This window comes from Carica papaya, chromosome 3, assembly GCF_054855325.1.
Source record: "Carica papaya isolate Zhongbai chromosome 3, ASM5485532v1, whole genome shotgun sequence".
NCBI classification, from domain to species: Eukaryota; Viridiplantae; Streptophyta; class Magnoliopsida; order Brassicales; family Caricaceae; genus Carica; species Carica papaya.
Genome location: NC_142311.1, coordinates 34,584,269 through 34,595,963, shown reverse-complemented (window position 1 = coordinate 34,595,963; position 11,695 = coordinate 34,584,269). Strand labels below are relative to the sequence as shown.

Sequence of the window (11,695 nt, the reverse complement as noted above, 5' to 3'; positions counted from 1 at the left end):
ATTCGAGACAATGATGTTAGGAAGAAGTCACTTAAAGAGTTTATAAATGAGTTTCAATTTATACCTAAGTCACTAAAAGATGCTTTAAATTTAATAAAAAATAAATACAAAATTATAAAGATTACTAATAGAAATGAATAATAACTGAAGAGTAGAAAAATATAACGTAATACGTTATTTTCTTTTGAGTATAATGTAATACATATCAATCGTGCGTTAGATAAAAATCAATGCAAAATTATAAAGACGACTAATGGAAAAGAATAGTAACTGAAGAATAAGAAAATATAACGTAATACATATTAATTTCTTTTGACTATAACGTAATATATATCAATCGTGCGTTAAATAAGAGTCAAAATTTAAATTTTTATCATAAATCAGAATATGGATAACCGTTGAGTCAAAACTTATTAATTGCGAGTATATTCTTTTTTAATAAATTATTTTTTTAATTCAAATGCATTTATTATTTTATGGGTATGTTTTTAAAAGCATTAATAAGATTTTAAATTATTCTAAAAATTTTGTTTTGTTTATAAGTTTTTACAAAATGATCCTCCATCTATAACATAATTAATATTTTATCATTATTTTAACTCTAGTGGGGGGCAATCATTTTTCAAAGAATTTAAAAAATGTATTTTGAAGGGGTAAAATTGTAATTAAGAGAAAGTGAAGACCAAAGTAGATGGTGGTCAACAGGTGAGTTGCAAAAAGAAGCATAGTCGGAGCCGAAAAGCCGAAATATGAAAAAGGGGTAATGACGTGTCCAAGATCCTCTTTCGTCGTCTTCAATTTTTCTTTCCATCTTTTGCACTGCTTCGATCGCCGTTCGATCCCGCACCTCCTCCTACTCCTCCTCCTCCTCCTCCTCCTCCTCCTTCTCTTTCGATATTCCCTCTGATATCGTGAGCCGCAGGTTTGTTAAGCTACCTTTCCATATCTCTGCTCATTCGTCTGTTATTTTATTTTTGGTGAAAATAAAATTTCCAGTTGTCTTCTACTTTTTTACTGTTTGTTTCACTCGCTGGATCTCGTACTGCTCGATTCATCTTTTGTTCTGTCATGCGTTTAAATTTCTATGGTTTTTCCCTTGTAATTTTATTTTTTTCTTTAGTTTAAGTTTTTTCATTTTCTTTCGTACTTGGAAATATAATCACAGGGACTTTGTTTTTGGATTGCGCCGGGGGAGGGGGGGTGGGGTGGGGTGGGGTGGGTTTTGTGGTATCTTTCTTTCTTATCCCATGGCTTGGCTAGTGTAGAACTTGAAATTGAGAGTGATTTGTGAATTCAATTTAATTAAGTGAGTTCTGGTTCTTAACTCAGGTAGCTTAGGGTGAAGAAAACCTGGTTAAAACTGAGAGATTTGTGTATTTTGTTTTTGCGGCAACTAAGTATAAACCGACCTTCATTTTGATTGCTGATTCTCAAGTTAAGTATATATGATTTTCTCCATTATTCTGCAATTAGTCTTTGTTAGAAACTAGAGTTTTATTTAGACTGACTTTGGGTTTCACTTTTGATTTCGTGCAGATGCTCGGGAATAAGATTAGTTGAGAGGGATGAGATAACTGCCATGCAGATCTATTATCGGCGGTCTGCATTGCACAATCAGAACCAGTTATCATCCATTTGTATCTTTTACCGTAATTGTCATTAGTGCCCTTTCTTTGAGAGGCGTTATCAGCTTTACTGATATCCCTTTCAGTTAAGTTGGTATCGTCGACCCATCATGCCCTACTATATACAGAGGCTTTACAGAACTTGTAAAGCGGCATTCTCGCCCAATGGGCCTGAATCAGAAGAAGCTGTGGAGAAGGTTCGAGCCATGCTAGGTATGATGAGATGATCCGTTTTGTTATATCTTGTTTAATTTCTGATCAGATTATGTCATTTATGGTGCCTGCTGTTTTGTGTTCTAGTGTTCGGCTGGTGTACTTTTTACTTTGTCTCAATGTGAATATCTCTATGCCTGTATAGTTGAGGTAGCAATGTACAAAGTCCAATACCAAATACTGTGCAGAGCAAAAAGTTGGTCTGACTCATGCTTAAAGGAAGAACAAAACCCAAAATAATTTGATAAAAGTGATTGCTCAAGTAAAATGTTGATGCAAAATACCAATGTATTTATGCTAATCCCTTCTTTCAGTTGTTAATTTCCCTTGATTGGGGAAAAAAAGGTCATCAGTGGCTTTTCTCGACTTACTGAGGGAAAAGAGAGAATATCTAAAGTTGAAAGTAGGACTTATGTAAAAATTCAAGAGAAGCTCCAAATGGCAAGAAATGGCTTTTAATTCAGTTTTCTAATTCTAGATTTGAAGTACTGATCAATTTTGCAAATTATACATGAGAGGAACATTTTAATCTTTAGCTTATTCTGGAATTTCAGTTTTTTGATAGTGAAAAAAGATTATATTAAAACAGAAAGATAATACAAGTAATGGAGGATAAGGTATCATAAAAGAAGACCAATCCAAACACCTACTCACTCAAATTCAGCTCTTCCCCTTGAAAATAGTCACATAGAATGAAAGAATACCTGTTTTAGGCTTCTGAACTAGAATGCATACAGAGAGACTTTCAAATCCTGGGGAGTAAATTTTATCTCCTTATCCTCAGATAGGTACCCTACATTTGGAAAAAAAAAGAAGAAATCCTCAAATAGTTACACATACTATCAACTTTGCCTTCTATTGTTTTGTCCATACTGCCCCTTCAGGGATAAAATTATTCTTGTATCCTTATGCAATTGCACACCTGCATGGATTTAGCAGTTTATCCTAGAGTACCATGTCACAGCAAGTTGATGTTGTTAAAGGCATGGGAGACCACTTGGACATGGCTACGCAACCTCTTCTTCCCCATTGATAGGAGGGGAAAGGAAGGAAAAGATAAAACTACTTGTTGCTTCCCCAATTCTGCTTAAATACAGGTTAGGTAGATGATTGCCAAGTAACAAAATATTGGAATAATTGTTGGATCTCAAACAATGATCAGCAGATATAGGCTCCTGTCTTTTTGCCTTCTGTTGATCCAACTTTCTATGGTTGCTTCAGCTATTCCTGGTGATATGATACTAAGGGGTTTTTCCATATATATTTCATAATATGTTTTATTTTCCAAAAAGAAGCTTATGTAGAATCTTTCACATGGCATTCCTAGTTGTTGAAATTTCATATGCTTGTGAGCTTATGATCTCCTATCTCATTTGTGTTCCTAAACTATGGTAAATTACACAAATCTTTTTTTTTGGAAGAAACTTTTTTGATAATCTAATACTTTTGATCTTAAATGTATGTGCTTTTTTATGTAATGCAACTTTTTCAACTCATTAAGTCTTGAGTAGAAATATGGATTCAATTGCCTTTATTGCGTGCGGTATCATGTGTGGATTTGAAAAGACAATCAATTTCCTCTTTGCTCTAGTGATCGAGGTGGGTCTCTAGATGTTGCTAAAGTAGTTGAAGCTTTTTGTTTTTGTTAAATGATAGAATTGAATAGATTTTTCTAAAAGTTTAAGTTGATAGAAAATGGTTTTGTCTATTATTCATATATTACCAAATCTCCTCATGTCCAAGCCTGTTGGATTGGAAGCATGGTCAAAAACAAGTCCTCCATACATTGGATTGATATTTGTTTAACAAAAATTGGGCGGCTGTCAGGATTGAAACTACAGGCATCCTCCTTCTGTACCATGTTAAATAATAGAATTGAACCGATGTTGTAAAAGCTTAAGTTGATAGGAAAGAATATATGTAACAATTTTTAATGGGTGCAAGAATAGCAGCATCAACTTTTAGTGCATTATGTATTGTCTATATTTTAATTTTGCAGATCTTTGTCTTTGTTTTAACTGATATGGGATGAAATGAATAGATAGGCCTTTTGTAGGGATGAAAACTTTGCTACTTAGTTTCATAGACTAGTGCCGGCAATGTGTTACTTACAATATCGGAATTCTTTTGGACATAAATTATATTGATCTATGGAATTGGTGAAAAATTCTTTTTATACAAAAAGACTTATATTAGGTAAGAAAAGAGAAGAACTGTTCAGTACCTCATTATATCACTGGTACCTATTGTTTGGTGTATGCATGTCTTGAAGGTGCCACAGGTCTGTGCTCTATGAGAAATTTGAAGTCATATATACTCGAGAAGTTTTTCACTTTCTGTTTAGTCCACATTATCATGGCAATTTAGATTACTTTTTGCACAATTAGTGAATTTTTAACCCTAGGTGTAATTTTATTTCAGAGAAAATCAAGCCTTCTGATGTTGGTCTTGAGCAGGAGGCACAATTGGTACGTAACTGGTCACTACATATGAATGAACGAAATGGAAGCCACCAGACACTCCCACCAATTAAATACCTGCATTTGCATGAGTGTGACAGCTTCTCTGTAAGCATATGTTTTATGCACCATTATTTTACTAAAGTTGTTTTAGTGTCCAAAGCCTCAAGTTACACTTTGCTTATGGATTCTAATAGAGTTAAATAGAACGAATATTTGCCATAATCTTATGTGTAGAAATTTTGAAAGTTGAAGGCTGCTTTATAGAGGCTTATTAATTTTCACATAGAAAGCATCAGAATGCAAAATGTGCTCATGTTGGACTGTCTGTGGTAGATATTGAGTCACATCTATGAGAAGAATGCGACTAAGGAGATAAAAATCGTAAATGTTTAGTTAAATGTGCAAGGATTTGAAGATATTTCTTAAATAAAATGGATCTGCAATGATATTTGATAGAGTTGTCTCTAGTTTAGTTGATTCGCAAAGCTCTCACTTGGAATCTTCGTATATATCTAAATGATAAATGTCACGTTATCTACTTTGGCAATAGGATAGATGTCGTAGAAAATTGAAGGTCCATGATTGACATTACTTTTCATGTCAATATGTTGATTGCGGCCTGTTTCTTCACATTGGCTTTCTGTTCCTTTTCTCTTCTGATCTCTCTTTTAATTCTCGCTTTTCTTTTGTTAAATTATGAAGGGGCTTAAGTGTTGTGAAACATTAATATTAATGTTCTGATAAAAAAACCAATATAGAATTAAATTTTTAGGCCCAAAATTACAATGTTCATTGTTCTTTTATATTCAGATTAAAATCTTCTTCTGCACTTCATGGGGATTTTTTTCCAAAAAAAATTGTCATTATTTCTTACTTTTTTGGTTGTATTGCAGATAGGAATTTTCTGCATGCCACCTTCTTCTATTATACCTCTTCATAACCATCCAGGAATGACTGTGTTGAGCAAGCTTATTTATGGTTCATTACATGTGAGGTCATATGATTGGCTTGATTTACCTGAGCGAGAAGATCCACTACGAGGTGTGCATTCATAAATGCTGTAAACATCACTGCAATCCCTTGCCTTAAGAGCTTAAGCTGTATGTTGATGTACATTGTTCATTTCATTATGAATTAATTGATTTACTTCCTTTATTTCTTTTTGATAAATGAAGAATTGTTATGAGAAAAAGAATATAAGGAGGATAAGTGATCATCTTGCAGTTCTCTCAAGACCACAGACAAAGAAAAAGGAAAGCAGAACTAGAAGATAACAGTCTAGTCCTTTTGCAAAATAGTTAAAGAGGACCCCAAAAAGACCACAAGCCTTAACCCAAAAGATTCTGAAAAATCTATAAAGGTAATTGGAGTCGCCCTGAAAGCTATGGCATTCATTGCCAACTACAACATTTACAGCCACGAAAATAGTATCTTTTGATAATATTTTCCAATCATTGTTTCTACCAAAAATTGCACAAAAAAGGGAAGAAACAAATACTATGGGGAATGGGGCAAACCCAGCTCGCAAAAAGATTTCATGAAGCCATGTCCATAATCTCCGAGCCTCGTCACAGATGTGAAAAAGTGGCTTATCGAGATTAATACTGAGGAAGGAGAGGTCGAACAATTAGCTGATTCAGTAGAATTCACCAACCTAAACTGGCCCATCATGTATCTAGGCCTCCCGCTGGAAGGCAACTCTATGGATAGAAGTTTCGGGGATGCGGTAGTGAACCAGGTGTCCAAGTAGTTGGTTTGTTGGAAAGGTGGGTTGTTTTTCTCTAGGAGGAAGGACACTCTTATTCAAGCCTGTCTGTTTCACGGATGTTGTTTATGACGCCTGTGGGGGTAAAGGAGAGAATTGAGGGGCCTATGCATTGTTTCTTATGGATAGAGGCGAGGGAGGAGAACTGGATCACCTGGTGAGTTGGGAGGTTTGTTATCAGTCCAAGAGTTCAGGGAGGTTGGTATATTGCAAAAATTTATCTTTTTTGGCCTAATAGCTTTGGTGCTTCCAACAGGAACCACTGTTATTGGCACATAGTGATCAACAGTATTCGAAGGGGTGGCGGAGGTGGATGGTATGCCTTAATAAGGGGGTTTCTAACAGTGTCGTTGGCAAAGCATATCCTACGGACACCTATTGTTCATTTCCTTCACCCATCTAAAAGGTGGGAGATGGTTCTAGGGTCTTGTTTTCGAAGGACACATGGATTGGGTTCATCCATTAGCTAGCCAATCTCCCGATTTGGGTATTGGAACTTATGGGTCAATATACTTGTAACTCCTTCGTTGATCACCTTACTAATCTTCCAACATCCAACCATCACATTGTTGCGAAAGACTTTTGGGAAGCTCCAGGTCTGTCAAGGGTAAGGGTATTTGCATGGATAACCATTTATCGAAGGATTAACACTGATGAGACGTTACAAATTTGTCAGCTTAACTGAGTTTTGTCTCATGATATACATTATGTGTTACAAGGGAGGAGAGACTCATTTTTGTTTATTCATTCACTGCGAAATGACATAGAAGTTGTAGATAAGATTAATCAATTGGTTTGGTTTAAGCTGGGTGAGTCCTCCTACAGTAGAGAGCTTTATGAGATTGTGTTTTCTAGGTTGGGGTAAGGAAGTGGTAAAGCCACTAGTGCAATTGAATCTCTTTTCTGGCTCATTGAGTATATGGCTCGAGAGAAGCAGCAAGATATTTCAGGACCACTACTTGTCTTTCCATGAGCTGTGTGAAAAGATAACATTCTTGGCCACCTTATAGGCCAAAGCTCATGAGAATTATTCCGATTTAGTGATTTCTGAGCTCCATCAAAACTGAGGATACGATCCTTTTGTTATCATAAGGGTTTTCAGTGTTTGCTTTTTCTAGCTGCTGTTTTTTTTCTCTTACATTTATTATGGAGGATGTCTTATTATTCGCATATGTATTTGTTCTTCTCAATTCCTATAATATTTATTTTCTGTAAAAAAAAAAAGGAGCTGGTAGACTTGAGAGAGTTCAATATATGTAGGAAGATAGGTCATTGGTTTTTGTAAAAACTGAGGTCGTCGGTGATTGGTTTTTCTTAAGGGAATTGATTGGTGCCCTATAAGTGGTTAAAGAGCTAAATGTTGGGGAAATATTTCGTAGAAAAGGGGTGAGGTTTTGTGGGCACTAGAACAGGATAATGCTAGTGGTCAAGAAGGTTTCTTTATCTCTTTCTTTTAGAATTTTTGGTGTTTTGTTAAGGGTTATTCAATTAAGGTGATTGAGGAATTCTATCCTAGTGGTAAGATTGAGAAGAATGTGACTTATATTTTATGACCATGTTTGCTAAGAAGGATAGGTTTATTAAAGTAGCTGATTTTTTTTATCTAAAAAAATTAAAATAGCTGATTTCCCATGCTATTAGTCCTAGCTTGTTGTCTAGGGATGATCATAAAGTTAATCTCTCTGGGGCATTGGATGATACTACTGTTATTAATAAAAGTACCTTTGTGGGGGTAGGCAGATCCTTAATGCTTCCCTTATTGCTATTGAAGTGGTTGAGGGGATGTGAAAAGGTCTAAGAATAAAAGATTGGTTTTTTAAAATAGACATAGAAGGCTTGTGATAGGATCAATTGGGACTTTTTGCATGAAGTCGCATCAAGGAAAGGCTTTGGTGAGAGGTGGAGAAGGTTGATTTCCTGATGCTTTTCCTCATTGTACTTTGTTATTATCATAAATGGTGAACCCAAATACCAATAGAGGGCGGGGTTTTTTTTCTCCCTGGGGGGTGGGGGTTTGGGGATTGGCGGACCTCTCATTTGTTTCTTTTCACTTCGGCAATTGATTTCTTTGTCCACATGTTGACTCGGGGATTTGAAATTAAGAGATAATTAATTTGATTACCTGCAAAACTTTAGCATAAGTTTATCAAACTTCTCTTGATGTGAAAACATATTTAACATTCCCAACTTGAAGAAAGATGGAGTTCCAATTACGTGGTCAACTTTTAATTTTGGTTAGGTTTAACACTATTTTCTAATAGGCATGTATGTTGCATTTGATGGTTGAGTTATCGTGATTGCTCCAAGACTCCAGAGATAGCACTGCTGCTGGGAACACTAAATGAGATCAAAGCATTAACAAAAATACAACCTTTTCTTGACGTAGAAATTCTTCTGAGTCTTCTGTTTTCAGTCCTGGTTTGTTTGGTTATTCTATTTTAGAATAGTGAGTATTATCTCTCTTGAAAAAATTCAGCCTTTGTTGCTCAAGCTGAAGACATTGTCAAGTTATATTGTTAATTTTAGGAATACACCTATCTAAAATCTGCATTGCATCTGTTTATTTATCCTGTTAACGGTTTCCTGACTTGACCAAGTTTTTCTTGAGCTGGATTTACCTGTTTGTCTGATGGCACAGATAACTGTTGTTTGTTGTCCCCTTGGAGTTGTCATATATTTGGTATGCATTTATGACTTTGTGGATAACATTTGAGACTGTGGTTTGCTGCTAAAACTAAGACATGATAAGAGAAAAAGATTGAAGGTAAGAAGTTTGCTGAAGCAGCTGCTCTGGATGTGGCGTAGATGGACACTAATGATTAGTACAAATGAAAAATGTTAGAATTGAAGAATTAGAAGCCTGTGCATGTGTGTGAATGTATGAAGTAGATTAGAACTGAATAATGAAAAACCTAATCATTTGTTTGACTTCCTCTCAGTGTTAATGAAATTAAGAGGGGACAGTTTTTTTGACACTACTTGATCCAGACTTCAAATTATGGAGAGAAGTCCTTTAATGACATGGCTCATACTATTTTTAAGATTAAGCTAAGGATCTCTTATTCTGAATTAAACTAGTAGAATTTGAATATGGTATGGAGCCGACTTATTTAACGACGTAACACAATTTAGACCCAATTTGTCACTCAGGACAAAAGATTTTAAATTATGCAAGTGATCTCTAAGAGGCTGCCTGCACCTATTCTCGCCTATTCCTTCTTTCCTGTCCTCAACTTTTGGATTTTCTCGTCTGACTTTGCTGCTCTTTGATTTATGTTGAATAACTAATCCATATGCCAAGATGATAGGGTACTAAATGGCTAAAGCTTACGATGATGATCTTTCTCTCATGAATCAACTAGTTGGGTATTCCATTGAAAAACATGTCTGTCTATTTAGTTTATTTCTCATTCAATTCGAGGGTAATTTGAAGATTATAACCAGAAATAGTTAGGAATTGAATGGAAAATGAACCAAACAGAACTGTCTGGTATTTTCTCTCTTGCTCGTGTATTCTTTAAGCTATTTTCTCTGGAAAGTACCAGTTAATGGACATTTATACTTCCTGTCGTAGTTGATCTTGATCATTTGTCCATGCTGATTTGTAGCGAGACCTGCAAAGCTGGTTAGGGATTCTGAGATGACAGCTCCATGTGCAGCTACTGTCCTTTATCCCACAAGTGGTGGTAACATTCATTGTTTCAGAGCTCTGACTCCCTGTGCTATTTTTGACATTTTGTCCCCACCTTATTCATCGGAGCATGGACGACATTGCACCTACTTTCGAAGGTCTCCAAGAAGGGATCTTCCTGGTAATGAAATTTATTTTGTGAGAGTTATTAATCATTAGACTCTTATCCTTTATTCTGACTATTTTGATACTGATTGCATAAAAACTTTAGGTGATGTGGAAGTGAATGATGTGATGGTCTCTGAAGTTACTTGGTTGGAAGAGTTTCAACCTCCTGATAATTTTGTGATAAGAAGAGGGCTGTACAGGGGTCCAGTTATTAGGACATGAGAATTCTTGTTTTGGTGTAGCGTGCAGTCCAATAAAATGGGGGGAATCTTCATATGATGGAACTCCGAGGGTAATTGTGGTCATGGGATTGTGAATAGCCTTGACCATACTTAAATTAGGCATTTGGGTTGTACATATTATTACACACGAGTAGTCATTTATTCACTGACCTCACAGTTTCTTAGTGAGATAGTGACTGAAGAATGAGCTGAATGCATCTTGTTCAATTTTGTTTGTTCAACAACAATAAACAGAACAGTCGGTATCCTATTCTCCCCTCCTGCCTCGGTAACTATCTTTTCTGCCCTCTGCATATTACTGTGGAGCCCTTGATTTTAGTTGCTTGTGTTTGTTGAATAAAACGGAAAAGGATATATGGGATTAAATCGGAAAATAATGGATTCCGGATATTAACTTGCTTATTTTTGTTTCGAAAAACATATGCATTTTTATTGTATAGGTACTTGAAAGAAATACTTGTTAGTATTTCTAATGTATAGAAAATGATTCCCATGCATCGAACAGAGCTGAGTATTCGACATCTTGGTTCTCTATTTTCTTTTTAAAGTAGGTGCTTGACAGCGCGATGTAGTTGGGGTGGTAATTTACTGAACAGTCACATTGGAGATAGATCTATAAGATGTAGGTGTAGAATTTTAGTTGAAGCCTAAGTTTTCTGATCTTTTCTGTTTGTTCTGCAAGTTAAATGTTTTTCTTTGTAGATTCTGGCTCCAGATCTTTTAATGGTAGATATAGATTTAAATAATTGATTTAGACTGTATTTGGAATAAATCTATCTTTTATGAAATTCTATATATAATTAGGATGATGCATCATCATTACAAATACACCAACGGTTAAGTTCTTTAAATTTTGATGTAATTGGTAAGTGAATTGTTCTAATTCTAATTTCTAGAGTTGATTATGAAGTTACCTGTGCCATTATAACAGACACATATAAATCTGAGTTTGATTCTGAATTTGTATGCATATGTTACGTAGTTAATAGTTAATTGGGGAAATTAGAAGCCATGTGACCAACACCATGTAAAGTCAGATTAGTACAAAAATGCTTCAAAAGATCGCATATGGTGTGCCTATGTTTGCGGCGACTCTTTTGCCAACACAACCTAGCACACTCTAGATTCTTTCCATGCTCTTTTAACTCTTCTCTCTCTCTGTGTACGTACATAAACTATATATATATATAATATATATATACATACACATATCTACGCACAAAAATATATTTTTTTCAGCGTCAAGTTCATGTATGCTTAAAGGGGTTTTTACTGGGGAATCATTTTGACATGTTATATACATATATAGGTCTGTATATATTATGTTACTCATATGTCTTGAAGTGTCTGTTATATCTACTTGCTCCATTTGTGTATGCTGATGATATATCTACGCTATGGAGAATATTTGACTACATATACATTCTTTTCAATAGCATTTACGTTTTCCATTAATATATATATATATATATATATTGTATTTTAATTTTCCCTTATCCTATAAAATAACCTAGTTTTCTTTTTTCCTTTAGAATATATAAAATTTGTGTACGTATATATGTATATATATGTGACTTATGCACATGCAA

At 35.0% G+C, this 11,695-nt stretch overlaps 1 protein-coding gene across 3 annotated transcripts; it reads left to right on the top strand.

Annotated features, from left to right (window-relative positions):
- The first annotated feature begins 720 nt into the window (after positions 1-720).
- On the top strand, positions 721-10,362 carry LOC110815373 (2-aminoethanethiol dioxygenase, putative (DUF1637)). Of its 3 annotated transcripts, XM_088216749.1 has the most exons (7): positions 723-922; positions 1,330-1,434; positions 1,537-1,838; positions 4,260-4,405; positions 5,194-5,341; positions 9,674-9,877; positions 9,968-10,362. In XM_088216749.1, the coding sequence occupies exons 3-7, from the start codon at positions 1,736-1,738 to the stop codon at positions 10,084-10,086; spliced, it is 720 nt and encodes a 239-aa protein (XP_088072875.1). In that variant the 5' UTR covers positions 723-922; positions 1,330-1,434; positions 1,537-1,735; the 3' UTR covers positions 10,087-10,362. The 3 variants fall into 3 exon arrangements, with proteins under 3 accessions (XP_088072876.1, XP_088072875.1, XP_088072874.1); XM_088216750.1 differs by lacking the exon at positions 1,330-1,434 and having other exon boundaries at positions 721-922; positions 4,260-4,306; XM_088216748.1 differs by lacking the exon at positions 1,330-1,434.
- Positions 10,363-11,695: the final 1,333 nt, after the last annotated feature.

Excerpts from the sequence above, each read along its gene's own strand:
- LOC110815373 (XM_088216748.1), top strand. The coding sequence starts at position 1,736 with ATGCCCTACTATATACAGAGGCTTTACAGAACTTGTAAAGCGGCATTC. Across the intron at positions 5,342-9,673 it reads GCGAGAAGATCCACTACGAG|CGAGACCTGCAAAGCTGGTT; the intron begins GTGTGCATTCAT and ends GCTGATTTGTAG. Across the intron at positions 9,878-9,967 it reads TCCAAGAAGGGATCTTCCTG|GTGATGTGGAAGTGAATGAT; the intron begins GTAATGAAATTT and ends TAAAAACTTTAG.